We start from the raw sequence: 21,575 nt of genomic DNA on the forward strand, positions 1-21,575 counted from the left end.
CCCCCCCCCCCCAACTTCTATCTAAGTAAAAATTTATTTGAAAGTATATATGCAGGCATGTCAGGTCTAAATACTAACTTTTAACAATTAATTAGCTATAACATTTGTAATTTCACCTTACTAGCCACTCACGTTAAACTCTTTATTATTTAAGACTGTCTCCATTTCTCAGGAGGAAGTCCATATAGCTCTATAAAGTTAACTGCAGTGTTGAGACAAAAGAAAAACATAAAAATTTTATGCTTTTAACACACCATGGCATTTCACGTTTGTTTTCTGTTAATTGTATCTAGATATGGTTTTCAGGTGACTACTTAGTTTTCCTGACATGTTTGGAACACAGATTCTTTAGACTGTTGTCTGACCCACCAAAATACAAGAAACAGGTTAGTATAAAGCTGAAGCAGAAAAGAAAAAATGCTGGTTGAATGACATCTGAAAGCTTTACCTTTAAAAGTTTCAGACTGCAAATTGAAAGTTCACTGATTACCATGTTCATGTTGTATTTTATTAGGAAGATTAAAAAAACCATAAATCACCACTGTTTGTCTAGAACTTGTTTTGCTTTTTGTAAACAGCAACAGTATAGAGTCTTTTCTGAAAAAAGAAAAATGAAGGCTATGTAAAGAGTGTAAAATATACATTGAATAGTGAACACCTAATTTTTTGGTTTTAGAGGAAGATGATCTCTAGGAATAGAATTGGAAAGTGGGTAGCTCACAAGTTTTTCTTGACATACTGAATTACAGAAATCTGAATTTTATTCCTGGCTTACTTTTCAGTATTTCTGTGGTTGCATATGAAGTGGTAGGAAACTTCTAGTCAGACAGTCTTTTCTTTTTCCTTCGTTTGGGGAAGAAAAAAAAAAAATCAGGGAAGTTCCATTCAAAATTGGCAGTACTGTTACAGTGATCACACTTTTAGTTCTTACCAGTAGAAATTTTCTTTCCATTTTAGATTTGATTTGTACAGAGCAGAAATAGACCTTTCATTTCATAAGCCTAACACAAAAGAAGTCTACTTACAATTTTTGAAGTACCTCATGGTTCATGACAGACTTCACTTTTAATGAATGTGTAATCATTTTAGTTTTTAGCTATGCTTATGAAATTAAATGTGATAAATGATTCTTGTGATCCATTGAGCAGAGACATTTTACAAGTTTAAAGTATGCCATTGGAAAAGCAAATACACTGTTGTACCTTTTTAATATCAGTGTCTCTGCTTCTACCCAAATAACTTTATTTCAGAGAATATTTTTGGTGAACAAGGGGCTCATCTTCTGAATCAGAATAAATGCTTCAACACAGGAATGCTCCGGTTAGCACTCTGTCTTATTCTGGTTTCTCCTATGGCAAACAGAAAAATGAAAAGCAATCTTAGACTGCTTTTAATTTTAAATAGCCTTACCTGAGACATAATGTTTCTTCAGTTTTTCTTTCACAGCCTTGACCAATGAACCTTTCAACTTTTTGAAAAGATACTTCTTTTTGGTGAAATTATCACTGAAGTTTTATGTCAGACGTGAAAATATTAACTTGTATATTTGCTCTATTTAGTTTTGACATCACAGAATGATGATGCAAGGTTTTTAAATTAAAAAATTGTGTATATTCTGTACCTTAAGGGATTTTTTTATTGCTGAAGCTATGAAGTACCTAATGCTAAATTCTTTCCATGTGTAATCATACTTACTAAAATGTAAGTTAAAACTTAGCTTTTGGATTTATTTCTAGTATTTGCATTATTGTCAGTAGTGTGTGTGTGTGTGTGTGTGTGTATGATCAGTTAAACACATACACCTTGCTTAAGTTCTCCAAAGCACTGATAAGGTCTACATGTCCATTAATTTTTTTTAAAATTGTTTTAAACTGTTGCAGCATCACATATTATGTGGAGCATGGATATAATTAAGAACTAAAACATTTTCTTTCAGCTTATGATTTGTTTTACTTTCTGAGCTATCAAAACAGTTATTTGTGTCTTCTTCCAGGAACTAGTTAGCGGAGAATTAAGCATAATTGTAAAAAAAATTACTAAGTATTTTAGTAACTCAGGTGTACATTTTTAAAAATCCAAGAACTGTAGTTCCACTAATTTTGTTGACAGGAAATTGCTTTTATTTTCTGGAAAGCTGTAAATGCTAGCTGAAAGTCACTGGTTTTATTTAATTATGTGGTAAAATTAATAATTACTCAAATTTCTTAGGTTGCAAGGAGCAGCATTGATGTGTGAAGTTTAGACTCAGTGAAATAAATTATGATCTACTATAAAGTAAATCAGAGATGCAAACTGCTTTCAAAAAGGGGCAAACTGCCTTCAACACTGGATAATATTCCAGACATTCACTAGATCCGCCTCTTAATTAAAACAAGTTTTGTGACAAACTAGAAATTTTTTTAAGGACATATTTTCTCTTAAACATTGGAAGGTGACTTGTAGTAAGCAATTAAAAGGGGATTTTTTTGTTTGTTTGTTTTCATTCATCAGTCCATTTTAAACCAAAAGATGAAATACATATGTAAAAAAAAATCCCAACAGCCTTCTAGATACATGTAAGCAGTGGTAAAATACTCTTGCTAGTAATGATTTAATGTTTTCAAAGTGGATTTGTGATTCTTGTCATGATCAAATTGTAAAAAGCTTTTACGTTTTTGAATAATGCTAATTTGTCAACCTCTGTTCTGATTTTGTCCTGAAACTTTGCCAGTATTTCTACAAGTGTGTCTTAAGAATACTTTTCTCTAGTGGAAGGAGCTGAGAGACCTTCAAGAAGAAATTGGACTGGAAAACATAGACAGGAATAGTGGTAAATCAGTTACTGAAATGCTTCAGGATTTTTTGCATAGCAAGGGATTGCATTAACATTTGGACATGATTCTTAGTTGCTGTCAACCCAAGAAATTTTACGTTAACAGAGTAGGAGAAAAGGGTGAAAAAATGGACAACTGCATGATGATGATGAATCTCAGTGGGATGGAAGGACATCAAGTTTCCACACTTTTTGAGGACAAAGATGAGTGAGGTGATCAAAGGGCAAGCAGCTTAACAGTGTGTACCCTCTATGGATATTATACGTGCTGGCAGAAAATGAAGGTAGCTGGCAACATCCTGAATACTTATTAAGTCAAGATTAGCATAATGACATTAAAGATACTATTTTTTCTCTTGTTCACATTTTTATATTGACTAAGGTCCTTATGTAGATTTAAACCAACAAGTGTTATTTTGCTGACAGTAGTATATTTAGTATTGGTAATTGCAGCTTTTTTAACGATTATACTTTCTGCATGTATAAATTGTATTTGTATTGAAAGTTTCTTGATTCAAATACAATGGTAAACCTTTTCTTTCAGCTTCCGAACAAATTCTTAGTTTGTGGGTAAGCACTAGAATGAACTTGAGTTGTGCCAGATTTTTACATGATATTAGCGACCGAGATGGAAAATATAATTAATATGGTAGTCTTTAGTAGTAGATTTATAGCTAGCAACTGTAAATTAATTTATTCATTGTTCTGTTCAGGTTTTGATAATTTTTTAATCTTTATGGCTTTGTGTAAAATTGGACAATCTCTGTAAGTCATGGCGTTGAGCTGTCAGTGGCATGAAATTTAACAAGAGCAAATGCCAGATTTTGCACCAGTGATGGAGTTAACACAAGTATAAATTGGGAGAGGAGTGGCTGGAGAGCAGCCCTGAAGACAGGGATCTGGGGGTGCTGGTTGACATCAATCAGCCATGTGCCCTGGCAACCAGAAGGTCAAACCTCTGCATCCTGGGGTGCATCCAACACAGTGTAGGCAGCTGGTCCAGAAAGGTGATTATCCCTCTGTATTCAACATTGATGCAGTCTCACCTTGGGTGCTGTGTACAGTTCTGGGCCCCACAATTTAAGGATGTGAAGGTCCTTGAATGCATCTGAAGGAGGGCCAGAAATCTGGTGGAAAGACTGAAAGGCATATACTGTGCGAACATGTCTGAGGACTTTGGGCTGGTTTAGTTTGGAGAAAAGGAGGCTGAGGGGCAACCTCACTGCTCTCTGCAGCTTCCTGAGGAGGGAAAGTAGAGAGGGAGGTGCTAATCTCCTCTCCCTGGGAGCCAGTGATATGATGTGTGTGGGGAGGTTCAATCTGGACTCTAGGAAGCATTTCTTTACTGAGAGGGTGGTCAAACACTGGAACAGGCTTCCTGGAGAGATGGTTGATGTGCCACACTGGTCAGTGTTTAAGGCATTTGGATAATGCCCTTCCTAAGATACTTTTAACTTTTGGTCAGCCCTGAACTGGTCAGGAAGCTGGACTAGATGATTGTTGTAGGTCCGTTCCAACTGAAAATATTCTATTCAGAAATAAAAAAAATTTAAGAGCAAGATGCCAGATGCATGGTAATTAAATGTCAGAGGACTTTCTGGTGGCTTGTAACTAGTTCTGTGAATACTTCTAAATATTTCCTAGTGTAGGGGGAGGCGCTCGGAAGATCTCGCGATGTACGGGAAAAACAGGGAACTAAAGATCTCGTGAGGTACAGAAAGGTATATATAAAGCAATTGCACAGTTAATAAATCGAACAGATAGCATCCACCATATTGGTGTTTGTGCTTTCTTTCCCACGAAGGTTAACCTCCTGCAAGGGTTAGCTGTGATCTGAACGTTGCATTCCTGTGGCTTAGCAGATAGAAAAAAAACAGCTAATGCCTTACCACAACATCCTAGGGCTTCCTGAAGTTTGTTAAGCTCAGTGTGTTAACCGTGTTATACCCTTCCTCTGTAGCTTAATAAACTGGGTATATTAAAAAAACCACCCAACCTCTAATCATAACAATGTTCTTCCTACTTACATCATAGTGTAATGCTGCTTTGTCATTTAGTTCTGTGCTTCTTTAGGTTGGTTTTTAAAGAATGTTTAAGAGAACTAATTCAGTGTAAGTTTGCTTTTATTGCTGCAATATAAAAATATGCTGAAATAGAACAGGAAAAACATAGGATGGTTTTAGTTGATACTCTGTTAATTTTGTGCTAGCATGATATTGTCTCATGCAGAAGAAATTCCAGATAAAAAGCTCTAAATATATAGTCTGCTACATGTGGATCTTTTCATGTAAGTATCAGTAAAGTACTTTTGATTTGTGGAAAAGTAAATGAGCATTGGAAAAGAATAATTGATTATGTGATCTTAATTCTTTGAGTGAAAGCTTCCATTTAAAAAAAAAAACAAAACCTACTAAAATAGGCAGAGATCACAACAAATGTTGATTAAAAACAGTGCAAAAAGAAAATAAATTCATCTTATTCATTGCTTTTCTTAATCTTCACAGAACTATCATGTAATAATAAATTACTGTCAACTTCTTTGTATTAAGCTGTTTCCACGCCTCTCAAGAAACTGTTTACATTTTAAGCCTTCATATTAACTGTCTTGACAAAATGTATTTTTCCCCTTCAAGACAGATTAGATTAGACCCTAGTGTTCTATCTGTGCAGAACTTATATTGGATGTGATGATTCTTCTAGATGCTAAATATCTGTTTAAAAAAAAAAAAGATAATGAGCCAGCACATTTCCTCTGGAGTATTATAGTTTTATTTTCTCATTTGCAAAGTAAAAAAAGGAGGTTTTTTTACATCTGTGGTATTTTGTTTCTGAATACTTTATTAAAATTTGACCTTTAGAAAGTGAGAGTTCAACCTGTAAGCAGTGCAACCAAAGTAAGAGTGTGCATGTCTACTGGTTATTCCTAATTACAAGATTCTTTATTTGAAATACAATTAACAGTTTGATGTGAACTGGAAAAGAATATGCATATTGTCAAATTACATCAGCTCTGCAGTTCTACATAAGATGAAAGTAATTTATTTTCCATCCTTAAAGTATAATGTAGTCTTTCTGAGTCAATCTTCAGACTCTATTCAATAATAAAGTGTTTTTTTAAGTAGACTTAAAAATTATTTTTTTATTGGTAAAATTTTCTGCATTTATATAACTGCCTTGAAACAATATTACCTCATTCCTGAACAGCCTAATCCTATATCTTTTTATAAGCAGACTGGCATTGTGCTAGAATGGCAGTGCCTCTGTTGAACAACAGAACTGGTAAATCAGAGTGGAATCACTATCATCATATTTGTCTGGAGCACAATCCTTACATTGTATGGAAGCTTTCACAAACTCTTAAAATGTGGATGCGTGCTATAGGACCAATTTGTAACATCACTTGCAGTCTTCAGTAGTTGCTCTGTTGTATGTAATACTTCTTTAAACTCAACTGCTGGGTCTGTTGGAAGCACTTGAATTAAAATGGTCATACGTGACAGGAACTGGTATGAAGAGTAGGAATATGCCACTTGTGTATTAAGTAGACAGGCTTACCTGCTTCTTTTTTCAAGTTCTAGTTTGAGAAAGAACATATCCCTTCCAGGTTCTGTGAAGGAAGATGCACATACTTTATGCAAGGTTTTAGGAAGAGGTTAAAGAATTTCATAGAAGGCTCTGCACTGTGAGGTCTGCATATGTGATTAAAGTTGTTTTTTCCCTTTAGTCTCTCTCACTGGTATCTTTTCTAATGAGGAATGCAGGTACATCATGTTTCTTTTCTCAATCATTACTTACAAACCCCTCATTCATAAATGAAGCTGAACATGTTGCAGGGCTTACTGCTGCTTTGTTTGCCCCCATTTCTTTACATTTCTTTTCAAGGTCTGTGGGATACCATTAGTGGCTTTTAATTTTCTCCTCAAGCTGTAGGTGTAAGATGCTGCTAGTAAGGATTTTTGTTCAGTTGTTTTACATAAAAGAGGGTGGTGGAGTGCTTCATGACTTGGAAGAGGATATAAGTTATTGAGGGAAGGATTAGGGGGTGTTGGGGATATGTGCTTTGGGAATAAGCTTTGGGCTGGGAAGATGATCTGTTAGTAGATGCTACAGTCCTCCTAATGTGAGAGATAAGGAAACCTAGTGGAATTTTTCAAGGAAGATCAGTTTGCGGATATGTTAATTTTATTTTTCAACCACTTGTGCTTAAATTTAAAAAAAAAAAAATCACCATTTAAAAAATCTGTTTCTATTGATGAAAGTAGAAAGCCTAATATTCCATATGTTAAGAAAATAAAACATCTAAGCTTTGTAAAAAGAAACGACTGGAGAGTTTATCATTTCAAACGGTCCACAGCATATAAAGTTCACCTTTTTTAAGAAAACGATTCACCTAATGTTTTGTAGGGAGGGTGAAGAATACAGGTCTTTAAGACTTAAATTTCATATTTTCTTTTTCTTAGGTTGGCTGAAGACTTTTGAAGATTATTTCAGAGATCAGACACAGCATATCTTAAATAACATGGTTATAAAACTGCAAGAAGACAACCGAAGGAAATTTATATGGTCTGAGATTTCTTACTTTTCAAAATGGTGGGATGGAATAGATAGCCAAAAAAAGGATGCTGTTAAAAGGTTTGAACACTGAAATATTTCTTATCTTCCATGTGGCATGTTCTGAGACTGTGTGTTTGAGTACATTATAATCTTGAGATTACATTTGAATGCAGAATTGCTAGAAAAATTGACTACTCAAGTTCTTTTGTTTTTTGTTGGCTTGGTTTGTTCTTTTTCCAATTACAAAATGAAAATCCATTTAGAGAAGTGAAGCCAAATTACTGAGTTGCTGAAAAACTTGATTAAAAGTTTCCATGAAGATGTCATTCAAGTTGTAATGGAATTGTGATTATAACCTTTATTTCAAGTCACATTGAAGTATTGGCAATGGAATAAAAATAGTATTTCATATTAGCTATTTATATATGGTAATTTTCTCTTCAGTTAACAATTATAAAATGGGATTTTTTAGTTTTAAATACACCTATTTTTATAAATATGTAGCTGCTTAAATGGTAAATTAGTACATACTGTATGCTCTTGCTCGTATTAGTTCCTTTTAAAATTGCAAGTCAAAACTTTTTACAGAAGTAAAAGATTTGCCTAGACACTGAGACAAGAAAGTGTGCTGCTTTAGATAAACCTGAAGTAAGGATCTAGTTTGGAGTTTTCAAAGAAGGGATTTGTTTTGTTCTGGGTTTTTTTATTTTGCTTTGAGACAGGATGCAACAGTTCTTAGCTCATCTCTGTGATGCCTTCCTCATGACCCCCTTCAGGATGCACAGGTTGCAGTATGAGTTAAGGCTACAAGAGCCTCACAGCTGCAAAGGTTGGGTAATGATGGAAATTATAGAGAAAACTATTTATTTAAAAACTTATATACAATGCATGAGTATTATAGAACATCTGTTATTTTCTGAGATTAAAGAGATCCCTTGGAACACAGTAAACAGTAAGTGATAATCACTAGGGAACTGTGTCCTTTCTTCAGCAGAATAAGGTATTGGTTAAACTGCTGTAAGACTTACAGAAGCTGCAGTGGAGATTATTTTTGCTGTATGTTTTTCATTACTGTTATGGATATTATCTATAATGTGACTAAGTTTTGATAATTTTACTCTATTTCTTTCTTGAATTCCTTAAACATATATATGCTAGCATACAATGTAAGACTGAAGTTACATTTTTTTAACTGTAGGGAACACTTGATGCTGGAAGCATGATTATTATGTTCATTGACATCTTAACTGAGAGAGTGGATCATCCTGTGATCCGTTTCAAGAAGGCATTTTAATGAGTGAGATGATCTGAAGCCTTTATAAATACAATAAACTTTGAAGCTCTGTCAGCTCTCTAAAGCAATAAAAAAACCCAGTAGATCAAAGATGGGGAAATAGTAGTGCTTGAAATGTGGAACGTCTAGCACCTCGCTCAATTGACCTTCGTACTGTGGCACATACACTTTTTTTTTGGTAATTATGCAGGAAATAGCTTTCTTCCCAATTAAAAAAAAAAAGAAATATTATGGCACATGCAGTAGAACTGGTAGTATTTATTGCACAGAGATGTTAAAAATTTCACTGTTCATCTATTTATTCTTTCCCTGTTTGACTGAAATGTAGTCCAGTGGTGGAAGTTGAACAAGGAATTCAGATTTTGTCATTGTATCCCTGATAAATGCCTATTGGGTATTCTAAAATTGATTTTTGATAGTGTATTTTTATATGCAAGATTCTGAACACAATTTACATATTTTTCAGGTTAATAAAAGATGGACAATTTGAAATAGTAACAGGAGGATGGGTCATGCCTGATGAAGCCTCGCCTCATTATTTTTCTTTAATTGACCAAATGATAGAAGGACATCAATGGCTAGAAAAGAACCTTGGTATGTAGCTTGATCTAAAATGTATTTGTGTTAATACAGGAGGTCAATTAGGAAATGCTTTTTTATATTTGAGGTGCACAGAAGGTTCTCTTTACTCTGCTTTCCTGGATCATTCAATCAGATCACTTAGTGGAAAATACAGCTTTGAGTCTAGTATTTGCAGTTACCGTTTGCAGATTGAAGTTCCTGAATGAAGTGTATTTAAACAATTTTATGTCATAATGCTGTCTTGATCAGTGAAAGATGTGCTTATGATTTTAGCATAACAAAGTATAACACTAAATCATGCTGAATTGTAGATCACATGTGTCTGGTATCACAAACAGTTCCAATTGTCATTTCTGTCTTCTGAAAATCATAACAAAGGACTTAAAAGATATATTTCATGTCATTGGATCTATTCAGTAGACTGTATATTCATTAGTTACTCTTATGTAAGGCTTTCATAAAAAGTAAATATGAAATTTAGTAGTAGTTATAAAACCTAAACCCATTGTACTGTTAGAATTGTTCATATTAAAAAGCCTCTCATTTGCATTTGGCAGTTTTAGGAATTACTGACTGCAGTAACACTGACTTGAACTGTTTTGATAGCTTTAGGAGGTTTTGTTTCATTCTATAAGAAGAGATAACCTTTTTATGTAAAAAATTTGCACAGTAGGTTATCATTTATGCAATTAACTGAAATGATTTTGAAAAGCTGTTTCAGTATGTGTCCTGGTTTGAGTGAGTGGTGGAGGGTTTTGGTAGTGGGAGAGGTGGCTACACCAGTGGGACCCTGTGAGAAGTGCCTCAAAGCTTCCTGGCTCCAAGTTAGACCCACCTCTGACCAAGGCTGGGCCAGGTAGCTGCACCTCTGTGATAATGTGTTTAAGAAGGGGAACCTGGTAGGAGTTATGGGAGCTGTGAGGAGAATATCTGTGCAAACACAGTGGAAGAATGGAGGAGGAAGTGGGGGAGATGTACCAGAGCAGAGACCCTCTGTATCCCATAGTGAGATGTCTGGGCCACCCCCTGCTGCTGCCCATGGAGGTCTGTGGTGGAGCACATACCGATTTATGGCCCGCGGGGGGCCCAGCACCAACTCAGGTGACTGCGCCTGAAGAAGGCCAGGACCCCATGGGAAGAAGGCCCCACTTTGTAGTTCAGAGCTGGGGGGATTACAACACGTGGGGGTGACCCACACACCTGTGGGAGTGACTCATGTCAGAGTTAGTTTGTGGAGGACTGTATCCTATGAGAGGGGGACTGAGCTGGAACAGGGGAGGATTTCCAGAAGTTCCACATCACCCCCTGATGTGGAAGAAGTGTCAGGACTGACTTCACCCCCCCATTCTCTGCCCCTTGTGCTACATCTACCAAGGAGGTAGAGATACTGGGAGCAAAGCTGCGCCAGGGAGGAAGGGAGGGATGGGGGAAGGTGTTTTCAAGATGTTGCAATGCTTCTCACGGTCCTATTCAGTCAGTTAAGTGTTGTGGTTGTTAGTGTCTGTATTAAATTTTATGTTCTTTCTTGCTCCCCCTAATGAACCTTTCTATTGCCTGTGCCAATAATGGATATCATCCCTCCCTGTCCTTATCTCAGTTTCCTATGTCTTTTGCTTTCCTCCTTCCCAGTGCTGGGGGGAAGGGGCAAGTGAGTGGCATCTTTGCTTGTTTTCCCTTTCCCAGGGCTGTGGGGGAAGGGGAGAGTGAGCAGTTGTGTGGTGCTCAGTTGCCCTCTGAACTCAAACTGTGACAGTCCTTTTTGGTGCCCAATGTGGGGCAGAGGAAGGTGTGCTAGTAGGGATAGTAATTAGGAGTGGTTATAGGCAAAACACGACTAAAATCCACTGGAGTAATGATCTTTGGAATTTCTGTTACAGCTGTGGGGAAGGGTTTTTTTGTGTGTTGGAGGGACGAGGGGTGGATATTGTGTATTGTGATTTGGTCTTGTTATAATATTTTTTTTCAGTGGGGGGAAGTTTTTTTTGTTTAGTTAGTTTCTTGTTAGTGTGTTGATGTTGTATTGGCTTGTGTAGTGAACATGGGCTTTAATGTAATTTCTTAATTACGTGCTTCACAGAGGTGAAGAGTGGAATGTCCTGGTTTGAATGAGTGGTTGGCATTTTTTGGTAGCAGGGGAGGGGGCTACACCAGTGGCCCCTGTGAGAAGCTTCTTGAAGCTCCCCTGATTCTGAGCCAGACCCCGCTTTGCACCAAGGTCAGGCCAATTATCTGTACCTCTGCAATAACATATTTAAGAAGGGGAACCTGGTAGGAGTTGTGAGAGTTATGAGGAGAAGTTGTGCGGAGAACATCTGTGCAAACATTGAGGTCAGTGGAAAAACAGAGGAAGAGAGGAGGAGGTATGCTGGATCAGATATTCAAACCATGTCACTGTTTTACCTTAGATTACAGTTTCCATGAGTGTAGCATGACTAAGGGATGACAGAGAGAGAAAGCCTAATAAAAGGATAATGTATTCCCTACTGTTTTGTTGTTTTTGTTTTTTTTTTTTTTGTCAGACAAAAAATGTGCCTAAGGAACTGTGTTGAAGAATCAGTTAAACAAGAGTTAGATACAGCTTCTTTATTTGCTAGTATGAATTTCAGTGAAAAGACAGTATTAATCAGCATGATTCTAATGATTATCAACCAAATAATTCAAAAGAAAAGTTAGTTTTAAAGCCAGCAAAGGTTAACATTATTTAAATAACAGTGAAACTTCAGCAATCTATGACATCAATCCATCTCCATCTGTTCATTTTTTTTCAGCTTTTCTTTTTAAATGCAACATCTGTGAACTACTTAAAGTGGAAAAAGAGATTTATTTCATTATGATTCCATGTAAAGATTTTTGATACACAGTTGAAATAGTGTATCAATGTAGAGTACTAATCTCTGAGGTTTTATGTAGTAAGAATGCCTTGCCCCTAATTCTATTTTTTTGTTGTTGTTGTTGTTAATTGACTATCTGTTTAATTCTAGTTTGTGAATTCCAGGGAGTGTTCTGCAGGAAGTATAATACTCAGTTGTGTATTTTAATTTATTTTCTTGGAAATTTTATATTTAGTGATGTGATTTGAATTATATTGGTATAGCTTTCTTTGAGTTAAAACTTTCTTCCTTTTTTACTTTTTTCTTTTGTCAACAGGAGTGAAACCAAAGTCTGGTTGGGCAGTCGATCCTTTTGGGCATTCACCAACAATGGCCTACCTTCTGAAACGTGCAGGATTTTCCAATATGCTTATACAGAGAGTGCATTACTCAGTTAAAAAACATTTTGCAACGCAGAAGACACTCGAATTTTTTTGGAGGCAGAACTGGGGTATGTGTTTTTCCTTGATGTCAATTTGTTTTGTTAATTTACACAGGTAAAATGTGAGGAGAAGTTGAATAAATACTATGGAAATTGTTACAGGAGAGGTTATTTAGAGAAATTAGTCTTGACTTGAAAACTTCAGACTTGCAGTTCTGTTCAAGTCTTTCATTTAGGTTAAATTTGGGGGATTTTGTCATTTTTTTAAAATGACAGAAAGGGAATGTGAGTACCTGTGTGTTAGGGAAGGGGTTAAGTATAAAAACTGTATTATTGCCATTGTTCCTCTCATCTTCCTGTTTCTTCACTTACATTTGTGCTTTTACTTCCTCTTATTTCCCTTCTCCCACATTGCTTCAAATATTTATAAAAAAAGTAAATGGGGTGGAGTGTTTTTTTTTTCCTTTTCTCACTTAGTTTTCCTCCTCTTACTCCTACTATGTGAAAATAAAGTGGAGAAGGAATGTGTCTTTTGGCTGGAAGGGAGGAAGTAAAAAGTGAATGTTTATTTCAGTCTGTTTTTTTGCATTCTTACTATGGAAGAAACTTTCAAGCAACCAGCTGGTGTGACAAATTACTGTCATTAGTTAGAGTAGCTTTTGTGGACTTGAAATTTATAGGTTATCTTTAGTCAGAAAAGTGGATTAAAAGCATTTCACCATTTTAATTGCAATGAAATTCTCATCTAAAACCTTACTCTTAGAATAAATACAATTGCTTTTTTGAGATTATTTATACAGTATAGAGTATGAAATTCTTCTTCAATAATGTAGTGATTATACATTATCAAACTGATGTCTCTGTAAATTAAGGTATCTTTATGATTATTTTGCTTTGCTTTGTACTGTACCAGCATGCCAATAAGGTGTATGATGAATGCATGTAGTTGAGGTTTTGGTCTTTCTTTTGTTTAAAGTAATGTAATATGCCACTGCTTTATCAATATAGGGTCAAACAAATGTATTTAGTACCTATAATTCAGTGTGGTGGTAATTTTGAAGCTTTTTAGTTCCTCTATGTTTTAATCAGAAATTATAGGAAGGAGGGTTTTCAGAGAAAGCAATCTGCTGCACAGTAAGCTTGACTTGAGGAAAACATACTACTGTGAAAGAGCTTGTCAGATATGAACATGTCAGAAATTGTTCTTTGAATGTTGGTGTATGCCACTCATTGTACAGAATGCTTAATTGTTGGGCCTTTTTCCTAAATAGTTGCATATGTGAATCACATGTACGATATGGTCTAGTGTTTGGGCTTCAAAAGAAGGCTTTTCAAAACAGATCGCTTATCAAAGATCACTGCACATTCACATGGCATAATATATAGATGTGATCATGTGTAGATGTGTAGATGGCATAATGTGTAGATGTACATGAGATAGAGAACTCCTGTAGTTGAAAAGTAAGTGCATCTATTTGTGGAATATTGCCTTTTAGTTATAAGGAAGTGGTAGTAAAATAGGAGTTTTTGAACAAAAGGTCTGGATTGAAACTGTGAAGACTTATGCTGTTAAGGTTTTAAAGAGTATTTTCATATGTATTTTTCACATACTTGGGAGCCAGGTTCTGTGGCACATCTATAATACAGCACTCATACCTTTTTTTCCGCATGAAATTACAATTTGTTAGTGCTGGAAAGAGGTAATTAGCATTTAGGGGTTTCAGCAGAAAGTAAACCCAAGGTTCTCGAAAGTTCTGTGAGAACTTAAGGCTCTCTTTAAAGGTAAATTTTGAAAGACCTTTTGAGGCTGGAGAAAATGTGTGTCGATCTCTGCTCCTGGTGGGTTAAACTTTAGGGGATGGGCTGACCAGATTAAAAAGTTAGGATAGCAAAGATGGTCTCAGAAGTGCATGGAATTATATGTAATTTATGTAAAAGCACACAGAATCTATATACAAGTATGTAGACTCTTAATGTATTGAAGTTATGTGTTCAAGAAATTAAGATATTGCTAAGGCTAACCAATTCAGGTGTTTTTCTAATGAGGTAATGACAGCAGGGTGGTTGAGTTTTGATTTTGCTTTGGTTTAGGTTTTCTTGTTGGTTATGTTTTTTGTTGTTGTTTTTTTGTTTGTTTGTTTGTTTGTTTTTGGTTTTGTTTTTGATTCACTTGAAGTATAAAAGATCTGTTTTGTTCACATCTAAAATTCCAGAAATAATGAGATTTATCTGAGTAAAAAAACCCTGATATTTTGTTCCTATCTTTCTTAATCAACTGGTGCCTGATTGCAACATTCCAGTCTCGGTTGTATCTCTGCCTTTAGACTCTATATGTAAGGTACATACAAAGTTAGACTCCAGATATGGATATTCAAAGCAAGAAATTGTCTTGATCTGATGTTTTTGATACAATTTTTGGATTAAGAACATGGAATTGATTTAGTGGTGTGCTCTATGTATTTAATTCCAGATTTGGGATCCAGTACAGATATCCTTTGTCATATGATGCCTTTCTATAGCTATGATGTTCCTCATACTTGTGGTCCAGATCCAAAAATCTGCTGCCAGTTTGATTTCAAACGTCTTCCTGGAGGAAGAGTAAGCTGTCCATGGAGAGTTCCACCAGAAGCTATTCATGCTGGAAATGTTCAACACAGGTACAGTTTTTACATATTCTGAAAGGTAATAAGTTTTAAAAAAAAAGTAACATGCTGGTCAAAGTTTATATATAGCATAGTTTGGTGAAGTAATATAGTTTTTAAAATAAACTTGTCTTGGGAAAATAATACCTATTACTTAACCTAGTGTTTGTTCATATATTCAGAACATAATTGGCAGTGAAATTTGAAGACAAGTTATAATTAAGGAAGGTGTATTAGATTTTTTTCTTTTCTGTTCATGATACATGAGTCATATTACTGGTTTACTGTGTTTTTCGCAAATTTTATGTGTAGACAGTCATCTGTCTCCTGCCAGCAGAAGTCTTCAGGAACAACATGTTGTAGTGTGCTGTAACGGCAAATGGTGAGATATGTTCCATAGGATATCCTTGCAAAACTTGGCAATCTGTGGCCTAGTTTTCCTGAAGTGGACATTTTAAACGGAGTCCTGTGTCTTGGAGACAGAAATCATATTAGCATCAATTTTATTTTTCAAATAGAAACAACAGTTTGCAGTGCCATGGGTAGGAACCAAGTTTACAGTTTTACAAAACTACTTTTCAATTCTGGGAGAAGGGCGGAGGAAAAAAGAGAGAATAGAACTGCTAAAGGTTTTTCCAGAAAAATATTATACTCTACAGTCCTGTTACTATTTTCAGGCCTTCAAACAATCCCCAGGCTCAAGAGTTTGAAATTTAGGTAGGTGTTTACAATTGTTGCAAATTGCTGCTGAGTGTAACAAATGTATTAAGGATAGCAGAGTGACTTTTAGGTTCTAGTCTTAGTGATGATGATCCAGTGATTGTCTGCATGTCCTTTTTCTGATTGTCTACATGTCCTTTTTCTGACTATGAATTTTGCCAAATATCCCAAACACTTTGTCAGTAAAATTTACAAAGTTACAAAATTTCATCAAAGATAGAACCAAAATAAAACAGAATATATCACAATTGTCATATTTTAAGGTAGAAATTGGAATGATACGAAGAAGTTATTTTCTTTAAAAGTAGAAAAATTAAAGCTGTACATGACAGGAGAAAAGCAGAGTATTAGCTAAGAGCATAAGCTATTCTATTAAGAAGAATCATTATGACACGTGCAGTGCTTATCAGATGTGAAGGGAAGCTCATACGTCTTTAAATCAGAGTTGTAAAAGAAGTCTTCAGTATGTATCCCATTAGCTGAGATGAGTGTTTGTAGAAGAGTAACAGCTTGTTTAACAAATATCTGGAACATATTGGCTCTAAATGTAATGAAGAGACCCTGCTTGGAATGCTTTTTAGGATTTTGGGTTTTAATTAGAACTCAAAAAATAATAGAATGGTTAGTGTTGGACCTAGTTCCAACCCCCGGCCATAGGCAGGGACACCTTCCACTAGATCAGGTTGCTCAGAGCCCCACCACCCTGGCCTTGAACACTTCCAGGGAGGGGGCATCCACAACCTCTCCAGGCAACCTGTTCCAGTGTCTTACCACCCTACAGTAAAGAGTTGCTTCTTTATATGTAATATAAATGTACCCTCTTTCAGTTTAAAACTGTTACCCTTTGTCCTATCACTACATACCCTTGTAAAATGTCCCTCTCCAGCTTTCTTGTTGGCCCCCTTTAGGTACTTAATCATATCTCTGCACTTCAAGATATAACCTTTGCATAACAATCGAAATTAGACCTTGTAAAAAAAATGGTTCTTTCACCATGTCATATGAAATCAAACAATAAAAGAATTAGGGTAGGTATGTAATAAAAGTATGATCAAGTCAGAGATCATCATCTCAGTATGGTCTTTGAAACTTCACAGAATCATCTAGGTTGGAAAAGACCTTGAGTATCATCCAGTCCAACCGTTAACCTAACAGTTCCCAACTACACCATATCCCTCAGTGCTATGTCAACCGACTCTTAAACACCTCCAGGGATGGGGACTCCACCACCTCCCTGGGCAGCCCATTCCAACACCTAACAACCCCTTCTGGAAAGAAATGCTGCCTAATATCCAGTCTAAACCTTCCCTGTCGTAACTTGAAGCCATTACCTCTTGTCCTGTCACTTGTTACTCAGTTAAAGAGACTCATCCCCAGCTCTCCGCAACCTCCTTTCAGGTATTTGTAGAGGGAAATTTAATCTTTTGCATCAGCTTTTGGCAGCTAAAAGCAGTTTTGGTGTCTAATAGGACCTGAAACATCAGTATAGTAGATCATACCTAATAAGCGAAAAGTCAAACGGGTTGTGAACCTGCATGACTTACATTTGGAACACTGGAAGGAACACTGGAACCATACTTTGAGATTGTAGTTTCAAATAAATCCACTAAAACATAGGAAGTAGTGTTTTGGTGTGGAATGCTAAAAACACTACTCATATTTTATGAAAAGTTGGAATATTGTAGGCAACTAAAAACTTCTTTGATCTGACCTCCATAACAGTACAAGTTTTACAGTTATGACTAGGAGATGTACAAGATTGAGAAGTAATTAGAAAACCTATCTTTACATCATAAGCTTTCCAAGGTTAAAGGTTTGTAGTGCACTAATTAATCAATCTCTCATTTCTGATTGCTTTGTTTTTTAAGACTAGAACAATACAGATCTGCACCACATGGATCTGAAAAATGTCTTTGATACACTCTTGATTAATTTAGAACAAAGGTTTAAATTACTGACCTTTCTTCAGTGCTAAAGCTGCCAACAGAATTAGTAAAACACATATCTTGAATACTCAGCTGGGACTGTTGGTTTTGATTTCAATACTATTACAGCCATACATATATACTGAAGAGATATTGAATTGAAAATTTAAGACTAGTAGCTGTTGGATTTATCATTGCCTTACTCTTTAGTTGTGATTTGATAGGAAGAAATGAAACAGCAGCCTAATTCAAAGCCTGTACTTTTTAAATTACAGTTCGTAACAGCTTAGCTTATAAAGATTGCTGTTGCACTTGCCCTGTTTTGCAGCTGCATCCTTATCCATATGTTCTAATGCTGAAATTCTAGCTTTTCACACTAGCAAGAAAAACCAGCTGTTGTTTTTTGTTCCTTGATTGGGAATGAGTTGTGTTGTTGTCTGTACTGCAAGTTATATGCTTCAGAGTAGAAAATGGACTCTGCCCTTCAGCTCCTGCTGTTCAAGAGCCCAATTTTATCCTTGAGCTTTATGGTTGGTCACATTGCAAAACATGCAACTGGCATTCAGATTTACATTGCTGATGTGACACTGGTGGTTAACATTTGTGATTGCTGACCTCAAGAATCTGTGAATCTGAGATCACTCTCATAGAAAGTACTCATCCTGTCTGCTTAGCCATCTGCTCCACAAATTTACCAGAATAGAAAATTACCAACCCACCAAATGGTTTTGTTTTTTAGTTGAGATAATTGTGCAAAGAGTGAATCCCTAATGCTTCATGTGCTGTATGGTCTGAAGTAGTAGGGACTGTGAAGCCATGACCACTGTCAAAACTGTCACACAGGACTTGCTATAGCTTCTGCAAAATTTCTTGTGATTCCCACAGAGTCTTAAGTGGCTATTGCTCCTCCTCCTTTGACATAGGAAGGCGCAAAACCAGCAACATTAATTGTTTTGATATGTTTTAGCCAAGTACTTGGAATTTTTGCATTAAAAGAACACATTTGCAGTATGAAGGGGTTTTCTTCATTTGTGAAAGGTCTTAAGCATTCAGTGGCAATCTTAAAGCTTCCCAAAGAAAGACGGAAAATGTTCTTGGGGCGGTACTGACAATGTTGATGTACTTAAGTGTTGCCAACTTCTTTTTCTTCTTGTTCAATTAGGGTTGCTGTGAATATTGAGAAGTACGAAATGTGTCTTGTGTACAATTCCCAGAACTTTTGATTGTATTAAACCAAAAATTTATTCCAACCATAGGCTGTATGTGGAAAAGCTGTGTTAGGCTGGCTTCTTAGAATATAGAATTGCAAAGTCTTGTGTTATGCCAATTGTTCCGTTGGTTGTGTGGAAAGGAAGTCTCTCTGTTTAAATTGGCAACCTGTTGAAAGTTACAGAAAACATTGATTCAAGCATAAATACTTGGTAATCTGATGTATAATCAAACTATAGACAGAGAAGTGGGGGTAGCTGCTACTTGAGTCTATTCTAGTCTCAGCAGAATTACATAGATCCTTAACTAAAGATACTGTTGTGCAACCTTTCTCCCTCCTATATACAGTCAGACCTCATGTTCACTCAATACTTTTATAATCTCATAAATAAACACTGACTTGATGGTCAAAGAAATATGGGTTTCAAATATACTGGACTAGATTCAGTTCTCACATGGATTTTTGTAGAACAGACCTTCAAGATTATGAGTTGAATGTAGATTTCAGTAGGCCATCTATCAAAAATTCTTGTGGAAACAAAAAGCTCACTAGAATCTGGAACTTGCTGCTATTTCTTATTTATAACTTTGTAATTTATATTCATGTTTTCTTAAATATGTTACTATGATTCATGCTCCCTACTAAATTTATTTCCATAATTTTAATTAGATAGGATCAGCATCTGAAGATTTCGATAGTGATTGTGATTGGGAGAGGGAAGGAAATAGACCTTTCCAGTAACACAGACATCCAACTTGTAGCTTTTAATATATTGCTGCTTAATGACAAAACTCGTATTTTACCTGCCAAAGAGTTACTAAGTGCCAAAGAATAATTTTACTGCATTTTTTCTGTGTTTGTATGTTTGAGTATTTTGTTTGGGGTTTTTTTAAAGGTCAAAAGCAGAAAATCAGTGTGTTTAATTTTTCAAGACATGTGCTTAAAGCTTAAGAGGGCTGTCTCTTAGACAGCAAGAAGCTGGCTGAAGGGGGAACAGTGACTATCAGTAGTTAAATTCCTCCAGAATTTTTTTTTTTCCAAGTCTGGAGCTCCTCAAAGTTTAATTTGTAGACAGCTTTTCTGTCAAGGACATGAAGATAAGAAGCAAAGTATCCAAGGGAATTACCAGAGGGGATGAGAAGAGCTTACTTATTATTGTAAATAAGGGCTGGAGAGGATTATGATTCTTAGCTAAATATAAAGCAGGTAAACATAATTTAAACTGAAGGTTAGTTTAAGCATAGGAACAAATTGATGAAGGCTGCACTACTGTTTGAGATGGACCTTGATAAGCTTATTAGCAGAAATTATTTAGCATAATGTTTGCAACAATAGTAGGTTGAATGTGATATGTCCCACTGTGGGGGATTGCATCCAGCTTTTTTGTTGCAAAATGAGATAGAGTTTTCTATGTCTTGTCTTGTTTAGGGTCAGCCTAATGCACAACAAGAATTGTTTCATCAAATGCTGACCCTTATTCTTCTGTTTTCTAAATTGCTTTCTTTTTTTCTCCCTCAAGGGCTTGGATGATTTTAGATCAATACAGAAAGAAGTCAAAGCTTTTCCGTACTAAAGTTCTGTTGGCTCCACTAGGGGATGATTTCCGTTATGCTGAGAGCTCAGAATGGGATCAGCAGTACCAGAATTATCAGAAGCTCTTTGATTATATGAACTCTCAGCCTGAGTGGCATGTGAAGGTAAATGCAACACTTTCTCTGGTTTGTGGAGAAAACAGTATTTCTTGGAATCTTGAGATTCTACGTGGAAAAAAGTTGTAGGTTTTTGTTGTTGTTTTTTTTTTTTTTAAACTGTGGAGCTTTATATATTCTAACAACAGACTGGTTTGTCTTGGCAGATTACATATTTTTTACCTTTGCCACCTCCTCTCCAAAATGGAAACTTTGTTATTAATAACACCTGCTTGAAAACTATAAATAGTATCCAAACTAAATTATTTTAGAGAACAGCTATTAAGTTTAATTGTTTTCATAGTACTTTTGTTTTCACAGGCTTCAGGCATTGTTATTTAAGGCTTGCAGGCTTTCTTATTTAAAACTGTTGTATTTTCTTATTAGAAATTTGAGTGAATTTTTTTGCTGTGCTTGAGTCCTCTTGGTTTTATGTCCCAAAAGAAACAAACAAAAAATCCTAAGAGGTGCCATTGCTAGCACATTTTGTTGAATACATTAAAATCTTAAGAGATAGACCTGGCTACAAAAGGACTGAATATACTAGCACAGTTATTGGATGAGATATCACTTCAATCGTTATGTTTGAGTGTTAATATGCACATTAATACATTCTAATGTGTAAACTTAGTACTTTGGAGACTTCATGTACTATAGATGTTCTTTGTATTCAGGCACCTTTTCATCATCTTTCTTCATGGGAATAAGAAAGAAGGGAACACAACCTTGGTTTTTTTGAGTATCACATGAGAGTACACTATTGCTGCTTTCACATTTAGGCTTTTGAAACCCATGTTTTGTTTGTGCACCTTTTTTTCTTCACCTTTTCTGAGACCACCTCACGTTCCTCTAATTGCAGAGTTAAGTAGTGGTGTGTTAGTTCTTCCTGCTGACTT

At 35.7% G+C, this 21,575-nt stretch overlaps 1 protein-coding gene across 2 annotated transcripts in view; it reads left to right on the forward strand.

Moving 5' to 3' along the window:
• Positions 1 to 21,575, forward strand: part of MAN2A1 (mannosidase alpha class 2A member 1) — a 134,771-nt gene that overhangs the window by 31,714 nt on the left and 81,482 nt on the right. For both annotated transcript variants that reach the window (XM_026866000.1, XM_026866001.1), the window contains exons 4-8: positions 7,273 to 7,444; positions 9,127 to 9,254; positions 12,390 to 12,563; positions 14,965 to 15,151; positions 20,511 to 20,688. In XM_026866000.1, the coding sequence (XP_026721801.1) occupies positions 7,273 to 7,444; positions 9,127 to 9,254; positions 12,390 to 12,563; positions 14,965 to 15,151; positions 20,511 to 20,688 (839 nt within the window). The remainder of the gene's footprint in view (positions 1 to 7,272; positions 7,445 to 9,126; positions 9,255 to 12,389; positions 12,564 to 14,964; positions 15,152 to 20,510; positions 20,689 to 21,575) is intronic.

Source organism: Athene cunicularia, assembly GCF_003259725.1.
Source record: "Athene cunicularia isolate RWA chromosome Z unlocalized genomic scaffold, athCun1 chrZ_part1, whole genome shotgun sequence".
Classification (NCBI taxonomy): Eukaryota; Metazoa; Chordata; class Aves; order Strigiformes; family Strigidae; genus Athene; species Athene cunicularia.